The sequence below is a fragment of the Neltuma alba genome, unplaced genomic scaffold (genome assembly GCF_004799145.2).
Source record: "Neltuma alba isolate B1F8T4 unplaced genomic scaffold, ASM479914v2 tig00011404_pilon, whole genome shotgun sequence".
Taxonomy (NCBI): Eukaryota; Viridiplantae; Streptophyta; class Magnoliopsida; order Fabales; family Fabaceae; genus Neltuma; species Neltuma alba.
Window position 1 is genome coordinate 129,139 of NW_021636091.1, and position 24,551 is coordinate 153,689.

Here is a 24,551-nt window from a genome sequence, read left to right on the forward strand (position 1 = left end):
CCTTCGTAGCCTCCTGTGCATTCTTTCTGTTATTTCCAGTTATTCCCGAAATTTTCTTCTTGTCCAATGTTAGGTTCTGTAGAAGAGAGAATAAGAATGGGGAGGGGAAAGAACAGATGAAAAGTTAGAAGAAAGATGAGAGGGAGAGAGAGCCTAGAACCGGTATCTGAAATCCTAGGAGATGAGAAGAGGGCAATTCCTGAATAATATACTTTCATTCATGTCTCCAAGACTAATACATATGATGTCTAAATGGGCTGGTAGGATAAGACATAAAATAACTGACGATGACCTCCTATAACTGAAGATAACTGATAATAACTACTCCCACGTTGAACTGAGAAAAACTAACACGTGTATTAACTTCCCTCAATTCATAAACTACCCTTTATTCTTGCTCTTTCCCCTAGAGTACACCTGAAACTGACGTGGGACCCTATCATCCAACCTGGTGGAATATGAAAAAGAAAATTGGAGGACAAATCAGTATCAATATCAATATGAAAAATAAAATCCATATCAAGTGGTTCTAATAATGAGATACGAACATTGAGACTTATTTCTTATACTCGGTGCAATAAATATGAAATTGTGTCTAATTAAGCTAAAAGCTATGTATCCAAGTTCAGCCAAAATACAAAAATGTTAAGAACATAATTTTGTAGATTTGTCGAAGAAATGGAATGGAGTATGACTATGTCTATTACCCTACAAACCTTTGCTCTATTTACATGACATCTGCCAGTTTTATTATTTTTGTTCTCTGATTGCATACAACAGCCGTAAATTGAGATTCTTCTAAACTGGATTACCTGCCGGTATCGTATACCTCATATATCGCCCCTTTCAAAGGGCGAAAGAAATATTTATTTTGCACCACATAAAACATTAAAAAAATAGGGGGGTTGAAATCTAGGATAAACCCGTTAAAGATCATATTCACGATTCATGAAAAACTTCACAATATAGGCTTGGCTCAATCGCCCAAAAAGAACCAAAAAACTAGGTACATGGAAAGGCAAAACCATGAAAACTATAAAGACATTTATACATATTTCGTAGTTTTCGTATCGAGTGAGGATTTATTTTCTTGATCCATTGATTGCTTCGCAACAGTACTTAGTTTCACTGTACTCTAAATAAGATCACTAATGATAAGCATTTCAAAGTTAAAGAATCAATATCAGTATATATAACAAAAAATTTATACTAAACCTCTTTATTTACTTATACGTCATGAATAATGGGGCATATGTGCTAAAATTCCACTTGTTTAGTTAAACAAATTTTGTAGTAAACAAATCATATAAGTATTGCTATCACTAGATGAATATGCATTATGTCCATATATAATAGAGACAAATAAGAATATTCGATACATTCAACATACATATTATCACAACATGACAACTCGGGAAGTAGTTTTTTTCATGTTTCCAACTATATATGCAATGATTCACATATCAGTAAAAGTCAACTTTTTCTCAGTTGTAATGCAAGGCGGACTATAACGGTCTATATGATTCAATTACACAGTAAATCGAAAGCAATTCAAAAATCGTTTCGTGTTCATGTTCAAGACGTGTGTGGCACTTGTATTAAACAAAGTTCATCATTTTATGGCGCTTGAGTTGTTGTCCATAATAGAGACAAATAAACAAACACTTACAAAACTCTGCAAAGGGAACAAATTAAACGAAGAGATTGTATTCATTAAAAAGTCAACTATATGGAGACAAATCTTGTATCACAGAACCACAAGAATTTGACAGTAGTGTTGTTTCTAACACAAAAATGGGTACAAAATCAAACAAGAAGAAAAGAGAAGAAATTTCAGAATTCAAATCCTGTTCTTTTTTACCATCCCAAGAGCACAAGACAAACTATGATTATAAGCCTTTAAAACTCGCAATGTGTTCTTCATTGAACACAAACCCTCGTTTAAATTTCCTCTTTTAGCATTTAGAAGAAAGCAACAGATACAAGAAGACCAAAAAAGGAAGTAACACTGAGTATAAAATCAGGGAGGAGAGAGGTATATACTTTCCGATAGTGATGATCAGAAACTTTCTCGTGCTTTCTTCGCATCCAAACAGAAGTACAGAAACTGGACGAAGAAGCAAATGAACCAGCGAATGATTTGCTTCCTCGAAAGATAAAGGATAAAATCTGAGAAAAATTAGGAAAGTTTGAGCAATGTGAGAGATTAAGAGGAATCATTGTGAGGGGTGTGATAATACCGTTTAACTCTTTCGCTTCAGGCGGTTACTTGTATGTGACTTTTTGGCGCGTGATTAAGAATTTTGGCCCAGCAAGACACGTGGCGATATCGCAGTGGGTAAGTCCATGACGGTATATGCGGATGCGATGCACTTAATCGATCATAGCCGTTAGGTCAATAAGTAATAAACCTTCCAAAATCCAAGCAGACTTAAATCGGTTTGAATACATTTCCTCCTTTGTCGTTAAATCGATTCGGACAAAAATATGATTAAGAATATTACCGTGTCCAGAAATTTATTAGAACGAAAATGTTTAAGAAAAATAAAATATAAAGATACGAGTCATTTCATTTAATTTGACTATAATAAAAGGACGTTGTTATGATCATGTTTTTCCTCAAAATTAAAAATAACATCGCTCAAAGTTACAAGTAAATGATTTTTAAAAATAAATTTATAAATTTAAAGTCGTTGAATATAATTCTCCACATATCAAATATCGCAAGTCAAGAATTTCTTTAAAAAAAATTAATTGATTCAAGACCGTATTGGTGATGCATTATCCTAACATTATTTGTATGAAATATCAAGGATGCTATGGGCCAAAAAAAAAAATACTCATCCGATTCTAAGTATAAAATCCTTATATAGTGCATATACGGGTTTTATATTTAGGATTGAAGAAGTACCAAAGATGCTGAATTATTATTGGCCAAAAGGAAATCTAAATTATTGAGTCCCTTCTCTTTTTTATAAGTTTAAACTTGTGAGTTTAATAATCTTGTTCACAATTTATTTGAATGAAATTAAAACGAGTATTTTTATGTTTAATGGAAAAAAAAACTCTTTTCACATATTCATCTTATATAAAATAAATTACTTCTCTCTCAATTAATCAATCAATCGTGTATTTATTTATTCTTTTCAATGGCAAAGTTTTTGTTATTATTGTTATTAATTCGTAACGTTACTCGAGAAGAAATTTCCGGCGTTTGAGATATGAGTCGCATTATCTTTACTAGTATCTCTTTTCATTAATGAAAATTAAGGGAATTTCATTTCTAAGAAAATAAAAGAAGTTACAATCAAATGTACAAAATTACATGAGATCAAAATGACGAGAAGTACCTGGAGTATGTCCCAACGAGAGTTCTTCGTTAAAGTTCTTTTAAACCATAGGCAGATCCCCACTTTCCTAATCTATATTCTGATAAAGGGCAAAATTTATCAATGTTGTATATTTAGCGTAACTTACCTAATTGATGAACTACACATCAGTAGATGTTTAAAGGGACATTTGGTAAAAAAAAAAAAAAAAAATCTCTGTTTGAAAAACTCAGTCGGCTAAAAAGACTTAAAGGGCATTTGGGTAGCATTAGAAGTACTTTTGAAAAGCACTTTTCTGCAAATCGAGATAAACTCTTTTATATTTTTACTTCGTATACCGTAAAAGCACTTTTAAAATCATAATTTTTTTTTTGGTGTCGTTTTAAAATCATAATTTTAATTCCATCCAAACACTTCTTTAAATTCAAGCACGTGTGATTATAACCTGTACGTGAGTGTAACTTTTCTTCTATTATATGCAAATAACTTTCATACTAATGATTATTACACATCATTAATAAGATATTGTACATCACGGATTATAGTTACATTCATTTATTTTTTTTTTTTAGTTAACTAAGCTTTCAAATGAGGAGTTTTAACCAAATTTTCCATATTTAAATGGTTATATTGACATCTCGTGGTGTATGAGACACCAATCATTTTTTAAGGCTTTTTAAAATGTAAAGTTATAATTTTAAATTTTCTTTACAGGGAATAATGAATTCATGAGCTATGGTATAAAACAAAATTTGAACGACCATATTTAAAAAGTTTTAAATTTTTAATTTTTTAAAATTATGAAATGCATTTTTTAAAGATGGTAGCCAACAAAATTATATTTAAATTTGTGAAAAAACTGAGGTTAATTTTTTTATATCCATTATATTAAATTCTCCAATTACACATAGCATGTGTCTTTTTTTATTTCATGTAAATTTATAATGAAATACTAGTTCTCTCATCCTATTTATAAGTCATTTCCAACATGTTTCATAAATACCAAGAAAAATCTTAAACTTCAAACCCTTATTTAAAATTCAACAACTTTTTAACTTTATTCTTATTTAATATACACCATAATTCATGTAAAGAAAGTCAATAATAATAAATAAAGGGTAAAATTGTACATTCACTCAAAAAATTTCTCTCAGTACTCTATAAATAAGATCAAAAAAGTCTTTTCTCTGCCCTGTAAATAGGACCGAAGAGTAATATTTTAAAAATAGGATACATGATCATGTATGATTGTAAAACTTGATGGATATAAAAAATTTGATGCAACTATTGTGCTTAATTTTACATTAGGCTAAATCACAAACAATATAATTCTTGAAATTTTATGTGATGTCTCTCATCTTTTTAAAATTTATAATAATTCTCGTAAATTTTTACATTTATGTAGCTAGCTCTTCCGTGAGTAGTATTGTATTCATCACTTATTTATACATAACATGTAACTCAAAGTTTGTATATACAAGTTATATTTATACAAAAATAAAATTTAAGAAAATGTATAATTGATGGTCGAGATTATTCACACAAAGCTAAAATGACTTAATGTAAGTTATAATTATGATAAGTAACTTAAATAATAAGAGCCAAGAGAGTTATTTATAGTCTTGGTTCAAAATTTAGAAAAAGTTTAGTGTGATTTAGCCTTTATGTTAGGATTAAGGCGCAAATTTATTCTAAAAATTTTTACTTAAGAGTGTTGGGCATCTAAAATTTTTTATGTGCAAATTTGTCAAAAATTTTAAAATTATAACGATATTATTTTTATTGCTAAAAAAGCTAACACTAATCGTTAAAATAGTGACATTTACCGTAGCATTTTGAACGTTAGGAACAGTGCCACGATTTTAGTTAAATGCGAGGGGAAATTTGCACTATCTCATGCATAACATAGTATAAATAAACCTTAAAACATAATAAATCTTCTCTTTGTAGTTTTGAAAATCTGGACAGTACGCATGACGGCATAAGCAACGAGCACATACTGGATCCATATTCATTAATCACACATTGTTTTTTTCATTAATTACTGATTTTTTTTTTTTTGGGGGCCAGCGACATTAATCACTGATTTATGTGAATACTAAACGGTCAAACCTGATAAATATACTACCATCATCGCCTAGAAAAACTGCACGTAGTGTTCAGATCCGAGAATCAAGCTACACAGAGAAAGCGAGTTGTTATAGACTTTGATAATTCCTCAAATGTTTTTCTTACCATTTGATTATTCTCAGAAACTCTGAATTTTTCTCCGGAAAACGGACCCTTACCACCAAGAAAATCAATCAATGAAGTGCAAAACACATTGATTAATCATCGATCGGTCTCGGTCTCAAAATCATTGGATCAGGAATGAGCTCAAACAAGCAACCGGTGAAACTGGACGACGAACAGCTGGCGGAGTTGCGAGAGATTTTCCGATCGTTTGACCGGAACAAGGACGGAAGCTTGACGCAGCTCGAGCTAGGGTCGTTGCTCCGGTCGCTGGGTTTGAAGCCGAGCGAGGACCAGCTGGAGGCGTTGATCCAGAAGGCCGACAGGAACAGCAACGGCATGGTGGAGTTCTCCGAGTTCGTCGCCATGGTCGAGCCGGATCTCATCCACGCTCACAGCCCCTACACGGAGGACCAACTCCGCCAGATCTTCCGGATGTTCGACCGCGACGGCAACGGCTACATCACGGCCGCCGAACTCGCACATTCCATGGCCAAGTTGGGCCACGCCCTCACGGCGGAGGAGCTCACCGGAATGATCAAAGAGGCTGATACCGACGGCGACGGTTGCATTAACTTTCAAGAATTCGCTCAGGCAATCACTTCTGCCGCCTTCAACAATTCTTGGGGCTGATAATCAAAATCGCATCACTTCTCTCATAAAAGTTCTCACAGCTCCTTCAAATATCAAGCTACCTGTTCATATTATTTTCATTTTATCAATGAGGGTATAGTTTAGCATAATAGAATCATTTTTAAGTACAAAATTCGAACTTGTGAAAGTGCTATACATGTCAAGGTTTAAAAATTTATCCAAACAAATTATCTCACTCAAGAATTGTTAGGCACCTGAAATATTTTTAGGTGCAAAATGGTCCTGGAAATTTAGAATCATAATAATGTTATTTCTTACCATTCAAAATATGTAATAGTTAACGATACTATTTTAATAGTTAATGTTAAGTTTCTAACAGTATGGGACAAGTATTACTACGATTTCAAACTTTTAGGATAAATTCGCATTTAAAAAAAATTCTTGAGTGCCCAAAGCTCTAAGCGAAAACTACACATTTGTACATTAACTTATATTTAGTACAAGTATACATTTCACAATTATGTTTGGGTTCAACTCTTGGGAATCCAATAAGTCCTTTTGGTATGTTACCTTTGCCCAAATGCTGTTTGGGTGCTTATTTTCTGATTTGAAAGTCTATTTGAAGGACTAGAGATTTTGGAGGTTTTTTGTTACTGTACTAGTGTTATATCAACTATTGCAAGACGCAATATAATTATGGTTATCATCCCTTTCAATTTATTATAAACTCAACTAGAAGAATTTTGCACAGGAATTGACATGTTGATCTTAACTTTTTGTACGAAGAGGAAAATAGAGAAGCTGATTTTTTTGGCTAGGTTGGCTTATAAGCAAATTTTTTACTTTAATCTACTTTTTTTTTTTTTACCATCTACCCTTTTTTGGAGGTGAATAATGTTGATTTGTAGTTTTCTTCTATTTGTATTTTTTTCAATATGGAATGATCTGTTTCCTGCTTTCATTAAAAAAAAAAAATTAACTCCCTTTTTGCCAATGTTGCCCCTTGCTTTCATTAAAAACAAACATTTTTTTTAAAAAAAACCTTTAGTTGGATTGTAATGCTAACTGTACCTTTTTTTTTTGGCACAACTCTAATTTGTACTTTGAATTGATTGTGGAAAAACAATTTTACATACTCATCTGGTCCTTAATGTAAGACCCATTTAACTAATTTGATTAGATTAAGGAAGTTAGGTAAGTTAGTTAATTATAAGAAAAGTGACACATTTTTCCTAAAACACCACAATCATCTTTCTTACTACCACATCTCCCTCTTCTACTTGATTATGGTTAAGGAAGTATCTATAGGGATAATTTAGAGAAAACTGATAAAGATGAAAAATGGGTCTTATATTTAGGACCAAAACCACCTTAAGAATTGGGTCCTATATTAAGGACCGGAGGAGTATTAGAAAAGTTTTATTTCATAAAGTGTAAAAATAATTTTTAAAGTTAAAACAAAATCACCGCCAAAATGTTTCTTTTTGTTTTTTTTAAAGTACATGTATCTTTTTATTGGAAGTATTATAAATATACTGAATGTAGGTATCTATCTCAATGAAGATTTATATATTAGTTTATCATATTATAAGATATTAATTTTTTTTTGTTAGACTCAACTTCTGTTTAATTGAATTTTTTTTTTTAATCCAATCTCTCTTTGGTCTAGATGATCGAACTTAGATTCACCAATTTCAGGCCTATTGTTGAATGTTGAAATTAGGATCTCGTTCAAAGCTTGCCGGGCCAACCATTTTTATTTAAACCCATTCGTATTAAACTAATAAATGAGTTATTTGATCAAACCCATAAGCTCATCCAATTAATGAGCAATTGGATTAATTCAATAAACTATCATTCATTTTCATTTTAAATAACAGAGTTTTCTCTAGCACTCACTTTTTCTCTGACTTGGGCTTTCTTAATAAGAAGGATTCTTCCCTTGTGTTTTTTGTAATGGATAGAATTATAGAAATCCATAGTGATTTAACTAGACTTAAAATTAAAAAAGAACTTACAAAGTATTACAACATATTCAAAAATAATAAACCATGATGCATAATATTAAAAAAAAATCCATGATAACAAAAGGGAGCATTATTAATGCTTGTTTTGGATGGCTTTTAATTGGCCAAAACTATAGTTTGTAACCCTTAAAAGCTAGTTGGAAGTTAAAAAAAATATAATCGGATGAAAGTTATATTTGCTAATGGCTTTTTCTTCAAAACTCTAGTTAATTTTAAAGCTGATTCTTGTAGCTTTACCCGCAAATGGAAATCAATATATCCATGGAGTTTTTACGTATTAATCACCTGATATACTCAAAACTACTCAAAATCTGTTTGGATAAATTTTACAAAATTGAAGTCACCATAAATTACAATTTACAAATTGAAATTGGGCTAAAAGCAACGGTAATATTATTTATGTTTACTTTTTTCTAAGATTTTATTGATATATTTTAAATATTTAACAAAATGCTGAAACACTACAATGTAGGAAGTATTTCCTAAAATTCTACACTGGAAATTGTTTGCCTATGAAGAGTTAAGATTTGTAAGAAACTGTTCACCTCAATGAAGTTGTAGTATTATGGAGTCCAATTTGTAGTTGTTGCATTTCATAGTTGTATTGTCGGTGTTGTGTTTCATAGTTGTATTGCGTAATGATTTCTCGAATGACTAGTTTCATAGTTGTATTGTGTAGTGATTTCTCAAATGACTAGGTGTGACATGAATTGATTGCTAACAATCAAATTATCTTAGTAGATAATGCCATTTTATAATACAAAAATAGATAAGATAAATTGAAGTAAGCCATATTTCGAGTGTTGTTAAGTAATGTTTTAAAATCATTGACGCATTTTAGGAGATTCATATAACTACTAAATTATCTCGGCATTAGTCATTTTATGAAGAAAACTCTTGTATCATAGTAAAGACATGACAATTATATGAGGGTTTTGTCCTACATTTTCTTCATCTTTTTTTATAAAAGTAATGCTAAAATTTGCACAATTTCAATAATAAGTACATACATCAATATTTGGTGGGTAAATTTAGCAAACCTAAAACTAAAGGCAGGAGAGAGGGTCGATGTAAGAATGTGAATATAGAGACGTAGATTGTTACGATGCTAGCATAGGGAAGTGGTCAGTGCTCACAAATGTATTAATAATAAGCATTCTGTCATCTCATTGTTAGTCAATCAAATTGGTGGCATTAGATAATTCTCTGCACAGGTGAACTAAAATTCTTAATGTCCAACTAAACTTTTCAACTTCTAGAAAATTATGAAGTAATAGAAGGTTAAGTACAACCTATTACCCAATCTATATAGCATGAGATATTTGCTAATAAACTTGAGAAAGTATCCACAAGTAAATTGTTAAACTTGTAGGAATCTTTTGGTAGGTGATCAAAATGCTCTTCTAACCAACTTATAATCAACTGGTGGGATCTCAAACAAGAAATTTATGCAAGAATATTGCACATGGGAGAATCTTATAATGACAAGATAAAACTGAAATTGTACAAAAGGCCAACAATTTCACTTTTCAATTAAGAAACATAAATATCACATTTGTCACCACTAAAAATGGGTATAAGTTGTTTTTGGGTGAACAATTTTCTATATGTCAGACTTAGGTTTACTTCAAGTATGAGTGTGAGGTGTACTTTTGCTTTTGTCCAGTTTTCACTTTAATTTTGTGTGCTTTTGCTTTTATCAGGAATATCTACTTTTATAAAGTAAGGTTGTATTATTGAGTATAATAATCTAAGTTTGTCTTCTAGTTAGTCAGAAAACCTATACAAACGAGCCTATGGTTTTTAAAAAAGACATCGAGTGTTGTAATTGCTTCTCATAAATGAAAATATGTTTTCCATAATATTTCTCTAAAATTTTATTTCTTTCTGAAAACTTGTTTAATCTGTCTTTAAAATTCGAGTACGCTCTATGCTTGCCTTATATGAGGATCATGTATATTAAAAGAATCTTACCATAATCATGTGAGATGGTCTCTTTTAGTTGAAGAGTCCTTAGTTTGAAGTTTTACAAGTTGAGATTTTAACATGGTATGTGTGAAACTTGAAGAGTTGTCTATACAGACTTTGACATAGAAAGACTTGTAAATCTCTAGACCAAGTCTTAGATACTTCAAAAGACTCACTTGCATGAATTTAACTTTTTCAAACGGTAAATAATTTTCAGTGTAGTGCATTGATAAATACTTTTCACAACATATCATCTCAATATTTTCGTTTATAATGCATTGATAAAAACAGGCTGCCATTTGTCATTCCTGATTACTTCTCTAGTCCAAAATGTAAGTCTTATTTTATAGTGTAAATATTTAGATTATAAAATAAATCTTACATTTATATTACAAAATAGACATTATATTTAGAATATGAGGAGTATTATTTATTTATGCGCATTTTCCTACTACTAGAGGGTGTTTGGGAAACATTAGTACCAATGAAAATAATGTTTTTACGCAATCCGAAACAAAATTCGTTTCGTATACTTATCTCAAACATTAAAAATCTAATCCAAATATTTGCTGGAGACATTTTTCTGTGCAATCCTGCAATGCATGGAGCTTGGGGAGCTCACTGTAGATTTCAGAATAAAAAACAAAATTTAATCAAACGAATATTACTTCTTTCCTTTTTCGGAGACAATCCAGAATATCAAAAGCCATCACCCTTTAGAAACGCAACCCAATATGATTTGTTTATTTTTTCCTGGCAAGAATTATAAAATAAAAAAGATTTATATTTCTTTGTTTAATTGCCATCTTTGAATTCCAATTTTCCTTCGAGGTTTCGACCGTTCGACGCTCACTTCTTCCCCAAAATTTCCTGTCAACCCTAGCCAGCCACCGTTTGCCGAGCCCCTGTAGTGCATCGTCGTCGACCCGAAGTCTTGGTTCCAGATCAACGGTAACAAGTAAGAACAATGTGGAGGAAGCTTTTGTGTTTATGAATTTGGTTTTGTTTTCTTGTTTCTGCACAATATGTTGAACTCAATGATCTTGGTGTCGCGAATTTTTTTGATTGGTTTTCGCAAAAAAAATTCTTAGAAGGTGTTGCATTAGTGCCCAAATATTAAGTTTATATGGTTTTGTTTCGGGAGGAAAGTTTAAGAAGTTAAGGCTATGTCTGATAGGAGGGAGTGAGAATTAAAGAAAGGATCAAGGGAAAACGACAGTTGATTTTCAACATATTTCTTATTCATTCTTGTGATACTTTCATAGGAATTGAGTTGTTCATTGCGAAAACTTTTCATAATTGACGTCGAGATTGTTGAAGTTTGAGATTAACCTGTTTATTTGGCATCTTGACCCTTCATTGTGCTGAGTACTGTTTTGGTAGTGGAAATTGAAGAGACTGTGCCTAACATCCTTTTTATGAATTCTCATTTTTTTTCCAAACGCTCTGTTTTACAGGGGATTTCAGTTAACTCTTGCATATTTTGGATCTGAGCCATATAAATGGCTGATAATTCGGGAAATGAATCTGGAAGCTCTTCGACCTTGAAAGAAGCCGAGAAACCTCAGATTCAACCCATAAGATTGCCCACAGTTGAGGAAATTCGTGGTCAAGACATTTGGAACAATTGTGCAGTGCGTAGCGTCGTAAGTGGAGTGATGGGTATGACAGTAGCAGCCTCATTCTCCAATTTTTTGATTTCAAAGCATAATTTTACCTCTACATAAATTGAATTGTCCGGCTCCAGATGTGATTTAATAAACATTCATCTTCACCCTAGACATGGAAAGCTATCTATGGCCACATATTTATTTTATCATTTAATGTAATGTTCTTAGGAGGTGGGATTGGCTTGTTCATGGGTTTGTTTCTCGGATCCATGGACACGCATCTGATGGAGGATGAAATGACTGGGAGGCAAAAACTAATATATCAAGCAAAGCAGATGGGACGAAGGAGCTTGAGTTCAGCCAAAGCATTTGCTGTCATGGGTTTGATATTCTCAGCAGCTGAATGTGTTGTTGAGAAGGTGCGACTCTCATGAAGTTTTTGATTGAAGATTTTTATTAGATTAAACTTGTCAGGTTATTTTTCTTTCTTTTTTTAATAATATCTTTTTCAGGCACGAGCTAAACATGACACAACAAATACAGTTGTTGCTGGATGTGTTACTGGAGGTGCTATATCAGCAAAAGGTAACTCCTCCCCAATTCGAACTATACTTGCTTTTTTCATTTTTAAATTTCCTTTTTACATTCTCTATATGTGGTGCTTTCTAGACCTATTTACTTTCCATATGTGCTGCCCAACTGTATAACCTTTTACCTTTCTTGGGCCAGAAACCGAGTAATAGAAACAACCAGGACATATTAGAGCTCAAGGTTTACTTACTCTTGGTTAATTGGAGCTTAGGGATGAGGGAGATAGATTCTTAAGGTTCATTTTCATAAAGAGGAGTAAAGTGCTTTAAAAGGTTACTTGACAGTCTGGAGAAATTGAAAATTGGTTTAAGGGGGAAAAACAAGTATTCTAGGCGGGAAAATAGTCTGCTAGTACATATCTTCAGGCGTCTGGTAGTTCTAAGCAAGTCTCTCTTCCAAAACGGATAAAGGAATTCAAAATGGCTTCAACAATTTGGTAGAGATGTAAGTATAAAAACTAGATATGGCAATTGGCAAAGGATCTAAAATTATATACAAAAAGAAATGGGGAGCACAATAACTGGAGAATTCATCAGTGCTGATAACTGCTGAAGCCTTTCCAGTATTGGCATTTATGGAAAGAAACAAAGCTATTCAGTCCTGCCTGAGAGTACTGAAGTGCTCTGAAACTGATAGCTCAAGAGCCAAGCCAAGTACAGGAAAATGGATCAACAGAAAAAATTATGAAGATAACCTGCAAGAAAATAAAGGATAAACAAGCAGAAAGCAAAATAGAGTTCTAGCAGCATGCAAAGTTAGGTTTCTTCCGGTTCTTTGCTGTAATTTTCACATCAGCTAATGCTATCAGACCTCCCTCTTGAGCCATCTCTAAGAGACTGCCTTCTCTCTCATATACCTCAGTCCGTATACTTGTAATACGCTGGAGTTAGTTTTCCTCGGCATTTGCCATGTTTACCCCCATCCACCTGTCCAGCCCTCTTGCTTTAGCATGCACCTTGAAGTCATTAGGCTTCATCAGTTACTGCTAATCATGCACATAATTAGAACTGATTGAGTAGAAAGCAGTTTCAGTGACGTCCACTGTAGCATCTACACTGTACATATCGTTACCTGGTAATGGATGTTAAACGCTAAAACGATTGTGTTTATTATGCAAATTCACAAACAACCTGTAGAGTCAATTCATACAGCCATACAGGTGCAAACTAATCCTGAAAAGGAAAAACATAGCATGACCATGACAAATATCACCAGTGAAAATTAGTTGTTCAAAACCACGAATGTCAAATCCTTCATAGTTGATAGTCGATGCTCATTATTTGAACATTTTATCCAAAATAAATAAATAAAGCCTCAACAGCATAGAATTTATTGATAAATAGAACGTGAACTGTAAAAATAGCAGTTACTTGTCTTTTATCACTAGTTTACAACTATTCTCAGCTTCTATATTTTAGCTTTGCTTTATAAGAAAGGGATTTATGCAAGTTTTGGACTATTTTCTCCAACGTGACACTGGTTCACCTATTTATAGGATAATTTGTAGCATATGTTTTGGAATCTAGGCTGCAGTAAGAGTTTAAATGGCCCAATAAGTGGGGACAGAAAACTTGCTAAACTTGCATAAACAGGAAAGCTACATGCAAATTTAAAGGATTTAGAGTTTGACCATCAAGTTTTGGGGATCCGAGTATACAACATTAGCTTTAGACTTGTAAGGAGTTTAAGAGTTAACTCTATAATGTGCAAGTGCTGGAGTGAATCCTTTGGTTATATTTCAGAAAGTTCTTTAGTATTTCCTTTTTCTATTTGTTTTTTATCCAAGTGTAATTGCAATCGTGGCTGGAGGAATAGTGTATTAGAGGCTGTAAAGGGGAAAATCAACTAAGAGAAAAATAAATGGACAAAAGAAATTAAGCAAAAGGAAACGAAGACAAGTTGAAACTTATTCAAGAAATCAGAAGATGAAATGTATGGATTTACTAATTATATTATTCCGTTCTGGCTTTATCTCAATCTTATCTGTTACCATTCTTTTGTTTTCTGGTTCTAGGTGGTCCTAAAGCGGCATGCGCCGGTTGTGCTGGTTTTGCAGCATTCTCAGTCGTGATAGAGAAATTTCTAGAGGGCCATGATTAAGTTAATTAACTTCAGCCAAGCTTGTTTGATTTATTATCTAGGTTGAATAGATTGAAGCTGAGGATCTTTCGCCCATCAATGAAGGGATTGAAGGGACATGCTAGGGAGCACACAGAATTTAGGATCTTTTTTCACACTCATAATTTATTGTATACCATGATGTCTCTACGGAGAACTCTGATCTAAAATGATACACATTAGCAATACTTCCCTTGAGGTTTCCCTGAAAGTCTTATTTTGGGAAACCTATTTTACAGTGTTTGGCATACTAGATTTGAAGTGAGGTTTACAAGGAAATTTAATTTTTGGCGGGAATGAAGACATTTGATTATTATGTTTTTGACTTCTTGTAATCATTATTTAATAATATTTATTTTTTTTATTTTCATAATAAGGGGATGAAACTATATCTCTTGATCTTGAAATTATCGTTGTATTTTATTCTACATATTCCCCAAAAAAAAAAGTGTGCGATGAACAATTATTCTTCCAAAGTAAAAAGAACATTTGATGTCTGCTGGAAGAATAAGGATTGATAGAAGGGCAAAGGTAGAGCTTTCTCTGTTTTTCTTTTTTTAAAACTTTTTTAATACATGCTGGAAGAATACATTTGACTCTTATCAAATTTGAGCATTGTCGGTTTTGGGAATAGTTTTCTTAAACAAGTGTTTTTGCATTTATACATATTCAAACTTGAGACCTTTTGTATACTTTTAAGGAGTCAAAATTTCTTATTGGGACCAACGTTTTTAGAGTAAAAGATTAGAGTATGGTGAGTGTTATTCTTTCTCTCTTCTTAATTACAGTTTTAAATTATTGAAATCAAATTTTAATAATATAGATTAAATTATGCTTTTGAAAATATCAAATCCAAATTATTAAATATAAATCAATGGTTTGCAATTGCAATGATTTCTCCATTCATTTCTCTGCTTGAGTCTCTATAATAAATGTATAATGATGTATGAGTCATAAGTGACTCAACAAACTAATTTAGATTTGAAGTATTGCCAAGGTTTATTAGTTTGCTATTGGGAAACAATGAGATTTGTATTCATCATGTGACTATAAGTTTGACCTGGATAAATTTGATTTCAAGTGAACTTTCCTCCATACAAACATTTTATTTTCAGTAAAAAAAAAAAAGAACATTTTATTAGGCAGCCTAAAATATTCCTAAACAAGCTATAAATTTATCAACAAATTTATAATATTGTAGCTTCGTTTAAAATTTTAAAATCATATAAATTTCATAAAAAATTGCAATACATATGCACAAAATATTTATAGTTAATAATTTATTATTTTAAAAAAAGAAATAGTAACCTATTACAAAATAAGATCTGCTTGAATACATAATTACATACTGAATAAATAATGATAGGAAATTAAATTTTTATATAATACTCTTCTAGTACTAAATATAAGACGCATTTTGTAATATAATTTATATTATAAAATGGGTTTTATATTTAGAACCGGAAGAATATATTAATAATTTATTTAATTACAATGCAAACATCAAATTTTATCTGAAGTTGTTACACATTCCTAGTTCTATATATCAAATTTTTTAATTTTTTTTTTTTTTGGAGCAGGCATGATCAGATACGCTTAAACTACGCATGATATTTTGACTAATTTTTTTTTTATGTCTGCCCTGAATTAATTATAATGTCCTTTTTTCTACTCATTATATTTATTGACCATACTACATTTTAGCCAACTTTTTAGTGTAGGTGATTAAGTGGTCTTGCTAATTTTTTAACCAACTTCTTAATATAAAAAATGTCTAGTATAATAAATATAGGTTTTATTCACAGGAACGCAATGAGCTCCCATCTCCGTCCGGATATGCATTAAATTAATCATTCCGTAAAAAACTGCTGTTGTGCTTGTCACTTCGAGTGAGTAAAGATTGCTGTTGGTTAATGATGGTTTGGGCTTTTGATGTGAATAAGGTATTGTTAATCCAATTTCTCCTTGAATTGAGAACATAGCAGAGAAACTCAAACCCATGAAAGCAATTTCACGGTTGTTGCCGTACCTGAAGCGATTTCCTTGTTCGTCCTGCCTCACATCTCTTGCATCCACACGTAGTTCAACTGTAAATTCTTCGTCACTGCTCAATGATTTCGCCAACTTTTGCTACAAGAGAGACCTTCCCAGAGCCATGCGAGCCTTGGAAGCCATGGAAAGGCACAAAGTGTGGGCTGATGCGATCACTTATTCCGAGCTTGTTAAAGGTTGCTTGGCTCGTGGGGCTATCAGTGAAGGTAAGCGCGTTCATAAACACATTTTCTCTGATGGGTATGAGCCAAAGACGTTCTTAATCAATACCATGCTCAACATGTATGTGAGATTCAATCTCTTGGAAGAAGCACAGGTACTGTTCGAAAAAATGCCTGAAAGAAATGTTGTTTCGTGGACAATAATGATATCCGCTTACTCTAACTCTAAGCTCAATGCAAGGGCCTTGAATTTTTTGACACTTATGCTTAGAGAAGGTGTCATGCCTAATATGTTCACGTTGTCTTCTGTTTTGAGAGCTTGTGAGAGGCTACGTGATATCAAGCAACTGCATTCTTGTATAACAAAAGTAGGATTGGAGTCTGATGTATTTGTTCGGAGTGCTCTTATTGATATTTACTCAAAATTGGGTGAGCTGCAAGAAGCATTAACTGTTTTCAATGAGATGGTGACTGGAGACTCTGTTGTTTGGAACTCTATCATTGGGGCTTTTGCTCAGCACAGTGATGGAGATGAAGCGTTGTACCTTTATAAGAGCATGAGAAGAGCTGGTTTTCTTTCTGATCAGTCATCGCTTACGAGTGTTTTGAGAGCATGTACTGGTTTGGCAATGTTAGAATTAGGACAGCAGGTCCATGTTCATGTTCTGAGGTTTGACCAGGATCTGATCCTCAACAATGCACTTTTGGATATGTACTGTAAGTGCGGTGGTTTGGAGGATGCAAAGTCAATTTTTAATCGGATGATTGAGAAGGATGTAATTTCTTGGAGTACCATGATTGCTGGGTTAGCCCAAAATGGTTGTAGCATAGAGTCACTTAACTTATTCGAGTACATGAAAACCTCTGGTCCAAAACCAAACTACATCACACTTGTTGGGGTTCTGTTTGCATGTAGTCATGCAGGGCTTGTAAATGAAGGTTTGTACTACTTTCATTCCATGAAGGAACTTTATGGGATTGATCCTGGAAGAGAGCATTATACTTGCATGCTTGATCTTCTTGGAAGAGCTGGGAAACTTGATGATGCAGTTAAGTTAATTAATGAAATGAATTGCAAGCTAGATGTTGTGATGTGGAGGACTTTGCTTGATGCATGCAGGGTCCATCACAATGTGGATTTAGCCACGCTAGCTGCCAAAGAAATACTTAAGCTGAGTCCACAAGATACAGGAGCCTATGTACTTTTATCTAATATCTATGCAAATTCAAAAAGGTGGGATGATGTTGCAAAAGTAAGGAGGAGTATGAGAGCAAGAGGCGTTAGGAAAGAACCTGGATGTAGCTGGATTGATGTCAATAAGCAGATACATGCTTTTACTTTGGGAGGTACATCACACCCTCAGATAAATCAGATCAATAGACAGTTGAATGAGCTTATTTCTCGACTTACTAGTGTTGGTTATGTTCCTGACACAAATTTTGTCTTGCAAGATCTTGAAGAGGAACAGGGAGAAAATTCCCTTCGATACCATAGCGAGAAATTGGCAATTGTCTTTGGTATAATGAACCATCCCAGGGAGAAAACCATTAGAATAGGGAAGAACCTAAGGATATGTGGAGATTGTCATTTATTTGCAAAACTTGTAGCAAAGTTAGAGCAGCGGCATATTGTAGTAAGGGATCCTATTCGTTACCATCATTTTCAAGATGGGATCTGCTCTTGTAATGATTATTGGTAGTGCCAGAGGTGGGCTAGTCCATACTCTGAGAGATATAAGAGAGAGAATTTCCAACCACCCCTGGGGGCCTCGACCAAATGAACAATCAGCTCTTGTTAATAGAAAGTGAAGTGTGGGTTCAAGGATTAAACGATCGGACATCTCACTGCTAACAGGAGGGTGTTTGATTCCTAAGATCATTATGGCGCTTGGGGAGCCATATTGGTAGCTAAGTGACGCACTTTGTAAGAGCTTGTTAGGGGTTAGTTTTTCTGCTCTCAGCTTGTGGGTGAGCCCAATCCCTTGGCTAAAATTTTGTTTTTAAAAAAAAAAAAAAAGCAAAGGAAGAAAGAAAGGGAAGCATGTACAAGTGGTATTGTGCTTATGAATGTATTTGATAGGGTGAATAACCTTCCTGTTTAGAAATTCTTCACCATTTTTTCTCGTGTATTTTTCACCTTATAATGGTTCATTTATGACCTTAACTATCACTTGAATCCTTTCATTTTTGAATCATGGATTTTTGTCTATGCAGTTTCATTTTTGGAAATAAATAACAACTGGATGAAAGATCGTTGTAAAATTTTGCCATGGAATGCTGATGAAATAAATTCTCCTTGACTCTCTTATTTTACTATTCCAAATATCCTCAAATGATAGGAAACTTTATGAGTTACTCCTCTGATCTTATTTATAGGGTAGAGAGAGAAGACATTTTTGGTCTTATTTATAGGATAGTGATAAAACTTTTTTATATGGATGTATAATTTTATGATTTATTTATTATTGTGTTTGACTTGGTTTACATGATGTATAATGTGTGCTACCTTTTTCTTTTATGAGAAAAGAAAGAGAAAAAAACATGAAAAGAACCTATCCTACAGCATCGTATCTAAGAGCAGGAACAATGAAATCAGGAGGGGAATGGAAAAAGTGGATGCCCTCCTCAACTTTCAGTGCCGCTTTAGCCAAAGAGTCCGCCACTAAGTTCACCCCCCTACTGCACCAGTTGATGCGTACATCCCAGTCTCGCTGTAGCAGCTTCCTTATCTCATTTAACAGACCAACCTCAACATGTTCATCATCCCAACCCATCTCTATTAACTCCACCGCTTCCCAACAATCAATTTCAATAATCACTCGGTGCCATCACACATCCCAGGCTCTTTTGAGGCCCCAAAGAACGCCTCATAGTTGTGCATGGAGGCTGCTCCCCTATCCAATACGAAACATAAAACCACGTGTCCATCATGGTCTCTTGCAATAGCAGCACAAGCTGCCACACCCGTCGGCTCAACGCAAGAATCGTCCACACACTACCAGAAAAAAGGCTTTTAACGGCGGTTAAAAGTGGCTTTTAACGGCGGTTTTGAAGGCGTAGTTGTTAAAGGCGACGTTGAAAGGCAAGGAAAACACGGCGGTTTTTAACCGCCGTAGAAAGTTGACTTTCCACGGCGGTTCTACAGTTAACCGCCGTGGAAAGTTGACTTTCCACGGCGGTTCTACAGTTAACCGCCGTGGAAAGTCAACTTTCCACGGCGGTTAATTGTAGAACCGCCGTGGAAAATGGTTTTAACGGCGGTTATACATATAACCGCCGTTAAATTTTTTTTTTTTTTTTAAATTCTGCGAAATTTTCGTGTTTACCACCCTGCAGTTTACAGCTCCAAACAAATGTAGGCAGTGCAGATCACGCAGAACAAGATCAATTAGCTAGTTAATATACAGCAATGAAATTGTTTTTTACACAATTCGAAAATAGGAAAACCGGCCAACATAATAGAACTAAGTGGTAACCAAGGAACACGTATTGGCTAGCTAGGTCCAACAATTCTGAAATAGAAGTAACTACTTCTTTGTACAATGGAAATCATGAACAATATAAGAGGGAACCGAGAGAAAGCATCTAACAATGAATTTTTTGACAAATAACCTATCTATTTGAAAGCTAAATTTCAATTTTTTCTACCAATGTTGTTGACAAAGTGTCCCTCATCAAGTTGATGTCATCCATGAGATATGGCGCAGTATTTTGAAATATCTGTTAATCAAAAATAACATAGTAAACTTAGTCAAAAATGTGAAATAAATTGAAGAACGTCATGCAACGTAACTCATCTTTACCTCGTTTAATTTCTCAGTCGTTCCTGTCTCAATTATGTCATTCATGTAGCGGATGACATAATATCCACACTCAACATGTCCTTGTTGACAACGATACTTAAAAAATAAGATATAAAATTGAATATTAGACATTATTGATTATAAACATTAACTTTAATTCATCAAAAAATGTTTAAAAGTTAGTTCAAAACAACATATACCTGTGGAAGAATCCATGTTGGTGCTTGTCTATTTTGTTTAATCGCCACGACATTAAAACTATGAAAAGCCCTATCAACATTATAAGAGAAAATGATATTAGAGCATGCTTGTATAAACTTCACAAGTAATAAATATATAAATAAAAACTAACGTGTCGATGACATCTTTGGTTTCTTCGGATGGACTTCCACAGAGTGAATCGAACCAGTAAACTTTGTTGTCAAAAGGGGCACAAACAATTAGAGTCCAATGATAACTGCAAAAGGCAAACCATGTTAATTATAACCCGACACATACAACTTGTATATCTCAAATACAATAATACACTTACCCTTCCACGTAAGGTGCAAAATATATTTGCTTTTTGGTCTGACTCATTACGGTCATAATGTAGATTGACCTTGCTTCCACAGTATTAAATTCTTTCTGCACCCTTTGAGGACACATAAAGCCATATGTTCTTTCAAGTCCTCCGTTTCGACAGATTTGATTAAAATGCCTGTTGTTCAAGTAAAAAACATTAGGACATGCATGAAGTATAATATGTAATAAGAAAATGATATTGTAACTTACAAAATAGCAAGCTGCATGAAGGCTATATCAAGCTCCTCAAAGTTGAGGAACTGAACGAGGTCCCTCTTGTCAATGGTGAAGTCGTATGTTATATCTGAACCCACAACCCCCAACGGCATCTTGAAAGTCACAGGCTTATCCATGTTTGGCACTATGGAATGAAGAACCTCCAAACTGGAATACATAAGCGCAACATCACTAGGAAGAGGCAAGAGTACAGGATCAGATGATGCGCTCGTTGTGGCCTTCTTTGCTGCCGCCTTCTTCACTATTGGCTTTGTAATAAGTCTCTTTGGCCACAAAATGAAATGTCCTTTAGCTTGGGCCAAGAGTCGAACCTCATCAGTAGGATTAGGCACTGGTGTACCCCCCTGACCACGAACAATCCTCTCCACTGTCACCCTTGCTTGATTGCTCGGAATTTTGTTGCCGTGAATCGTTGTGCCCATGAATGCTCGACCATTAGCAACATGAACAGGTGAATTTTCATAATCTACATAGAGAGAACACGGCATCCCATTGTCTTCGACAGGGTCAGGGCTAGGGTCAGGGTCAGACACTGTCAGTGGCACAGTCTGATTATTACTGCCCTTTCCGCTTTTTATCACAGGTGAACCCTGAAACATAATATGAAATTAGTTAAGAAACATTAAATAAGTTTAAATGGATCAAATGAATCTTTAGAAGATTTAAAAAGATGTGTGATTATTACCTGGGAAGGTTCAGATACTCGGGGCATCTGGAATCCGCTCGTACCCATCATCATCAAAGTCTGTTGAAACTTGGCATCGAATTCATCACGCATCTTTTGCATCTCTGCCATGTGTTGTTGACTTAGTTCAGCTCGAACTCTCTCTGTTTCTTCTTGTAGTCGTTGGTCGAGCTCCTCTTTAGATACCATGTTAGCGGAGGATGATCTGGTGCTTCTTCGTGAAGCAGAGCCAAAAAATTCTTTAATACCAATCCCTTTAGGGGCCCCTCGGACTCTTCCGGGATGGTCAGCCTTTCCAATAGCAGTGGCCAAGATATCCATCCGTCCTTGAGGGATGAATGTACCTTGAGATAGTTGCTCCTCAAGTGTATCCTATATCATTAAAACAACAAATTCAATTTAAGATAATTGAAAAAAAAATCAATGAAGCATAATTCTTAAATATTACTTACAATCCTCTCAGCAACAGTAGCAGACTGTGGAGTAATGTATTGACCCTTTTTAATCCTCGCCGCCTTCCATTTTTCTTGGCGAGAAGGACGCTCAATGGATGGCATGTAGCCAGTAGGATCTGAAGCAGCAGCCATCTGTGCATTCTTCAGTCGTTCCTCCATCATACTTCTTTCCAACCCACCATACCCTGCACGAGACATGGTATGTGGGTATACATTCTGCTCAGATATTTGTTTGTTCTTCTGACTCAATGCCTATGACAATGAAACCAAATCGACAAAATTAGTTTAGGTAAATAAAATATGACCTGATTAAAAATTAAGTTTGAAGAAACCAAACCTGAAATGCGGGGTCTTCACGTTGCTTCACAAAATTCTCCCATGCCTCATCGCTAATAAACTGGTATCGTTCCTTATGCACACCCTTTCTTTTTCCATTAATATATGTGTTGTAAGCATGGACTTAAAATCCCTCCACCGTTCAGCAATTTGCTTCAACAGACGGTCTCTCATTTGTTTAGTGGCAGGAATATCAAATGTCAGCTGCATGCAATACAATAATAGCATAGAGTTATAAAGTAAATAAACAACTATAATTGAAACAAGTAGAGAAAACAATGCACAATATACCAATATATCCTCCCAAAGGTTTTTCTTCAAATCTTTGTCCACCTTCTTCCAGTTAGGAATGTCAATGCTAATTTTACTGCGTGCGAGATAACCCACATAACTAGTAAATTGAGCCCCATCCTTTCCTATAGGCTTCAGATCATCATCAAATTCCACTGTAATCCTCGTAGGCTGTGTGCTCTCATCACGTAAAGCTAAATGCCTCATATGGGTTGGCCCTCTACCCTTTCTCCGCTAGTATAAAAGAGTTGTCATCACCAGAACCTGTTGACCGGATCCGTCCATTTCCTGTTTAAAGAATAAGGAATTAATAAATGTAAGAATAAAAAATATCAAGTTAATATAAAACACTATATTATTAAGTATATTAGCAAAAAAATTATCAAAAAATTCATTTGAGGCTTACAACGATTATCCTCCCAAATTCCTTCACAATGATCATCTCTAACAGCATAGTCATCATCTACCAAATCTAATTCAACTGCTTTAGGTCGAGTAGCTGTGAAAGGCGGGGTTTCATCAAGATTAAGCTCTAAGTCACCATCATCTCCACCAACTCCTTGCCTTTTACCTTGAAGCACGATAGACAATTTCTTTTTGCTAGATCGGGAACGAAGAACACTTGTTTTGCTTGACTTGCCAAAATAAATGGCTCGTCTCCGTATCCAAACCTCTCAAGATCGACCGAAACAAATCCAAATTCTTCATCCACTTGCACAGCATTACTATTAACCCACTTACATTTGAAGACGGGAACTTTAAACTTGGTATAACTAACCTCCCATATCTCTTCTATTATTCCATAATAGGACATTGCCGCCAACATTGGGTTTCTGTCTTTAGAACTAGCAAAATGCATGGCTTCCGCTACTACCATCACCCCACTATTCTGCATAGTACTCTTATCGTCTTGGGTTTTTGTGTAAAAAGAATAACCATTTATATCATATCCACCCCAACACAAAACCTCAAAAGAAGGCCCTGCAGCTAGCCTCTGTATTGTCTCAGAAGGATTGCCATCTTTTAACACTTCTCGCTTGAACCACTCTGCAAATGACTTATTATGTTCATTAGCTAGTTGCATGTCACTCTTTCTTGGATTCAAGTTCCTCAGCATATTCTTGTGAGCATTTAAGTACGGCAAAACTTCATCCGTGTTGTTTAAAATGTATAGATGTGCCTGCATTACAACTTCTCTTGACATAGACCTCACTATGACACCCCGTGTTCCCTTGCTTCTTCTCCCTTGATCATGTCGAGATTGAGGAAGACCAACTGCCTTTACCCTGTCAAGATATGCGTTACAAAACTCAACTGCCTCCTCAGCTACATATCTCTCAACAATTGATGCCTCAGGCCGATAAGGATTCTTAGAGTACCCTTTTAGGATTTTCATGTATCTCTCAAAAGGGTACATCCATCTTAAACACACAGGGCCACAAAGTCTTATCTCTCGCACAAGATGAGCTATCAAGTGGACCATAATATCAAAAAATGA

General features: G+C 34.3%; 3 protein-coding genes across 5 annotated transcripts; all 3 read left to right on the plus strand.

The window, feature by feature from the left end:
• The first annotated feature begins 5,699 nt into the window (after positions 1–5,699).
• On the plus strand, positions 5,700–6,194 carry LOC114712951 (probable calcium-binding protein CML18). The gene has a single exon (XM_028897512.1). The coding sequence runs from the start codon at positions 5,700–5,702 to the stop codon at positions 6,192–6,194; it is 495 nt and encodes a 164-aa protein (XP_028753345.1).
• A 4,804-nt stretch (positions 6,195–10,998) lies between these two features.
• On the plus strand, positions 10,999–14,842 carry LOC114712956 (mitochondrial import inner membrane translocase subunit TIM22-4-like). Of its 3 annotated transcripts, none has more exons than XM_028897520.1 (5): positions 10,999–11,101; positions 11,608–11,812; positions 11,989–12,179; positions 12,273–12,345; positions 14,366–14,842. In XM_028897520.1, exons 2-5 carry the CDS (start codon positions 11,653–11,655, stop codon positions 14,449–14,451), a joined length of 510 nt encoding a protein of 169 aa, XP_028753353.1. In that variant the 5' UTR covers positions 10,999–11,101; positions 11,608–11,652; the 3' UTR covers positions 14,452–14,842. The 3 variants fall into 3 exon arrangements, with proteins under 3 accessions (XP_028753353.1, XP_028753352.1, XP_028753351.1); XM_028897519.1 differs by having other exon boundaries at positions 11,020–11,108; positions 11,592–11,812; XM_028897518.1 differs by having other exon boundaries at positions 11,020–11,108.
• A 1,509-nt stretch (positions 14,843–16,351) lies between these two features.
• On the plus strand, positions 16,352–18,982 carry LOC114712961 (pentatricopeptide repeat-containing protein At2g03880, mitochondrial-like). The gene has a single exon (XM_028897529.1). It carries the CDS (start codon positions 16,469–16,471, stop codon positions 18,380–18,382), a length of 1,914 nt encoding a protein of 637 aa, XP_028753362.1. The 5' UTR covers positions 16,352–16,468; the 3' UTR covers positions 18,383–18,982.
• Positions 18,983–24,551: the final 5,569 nt, after the last annotated feature.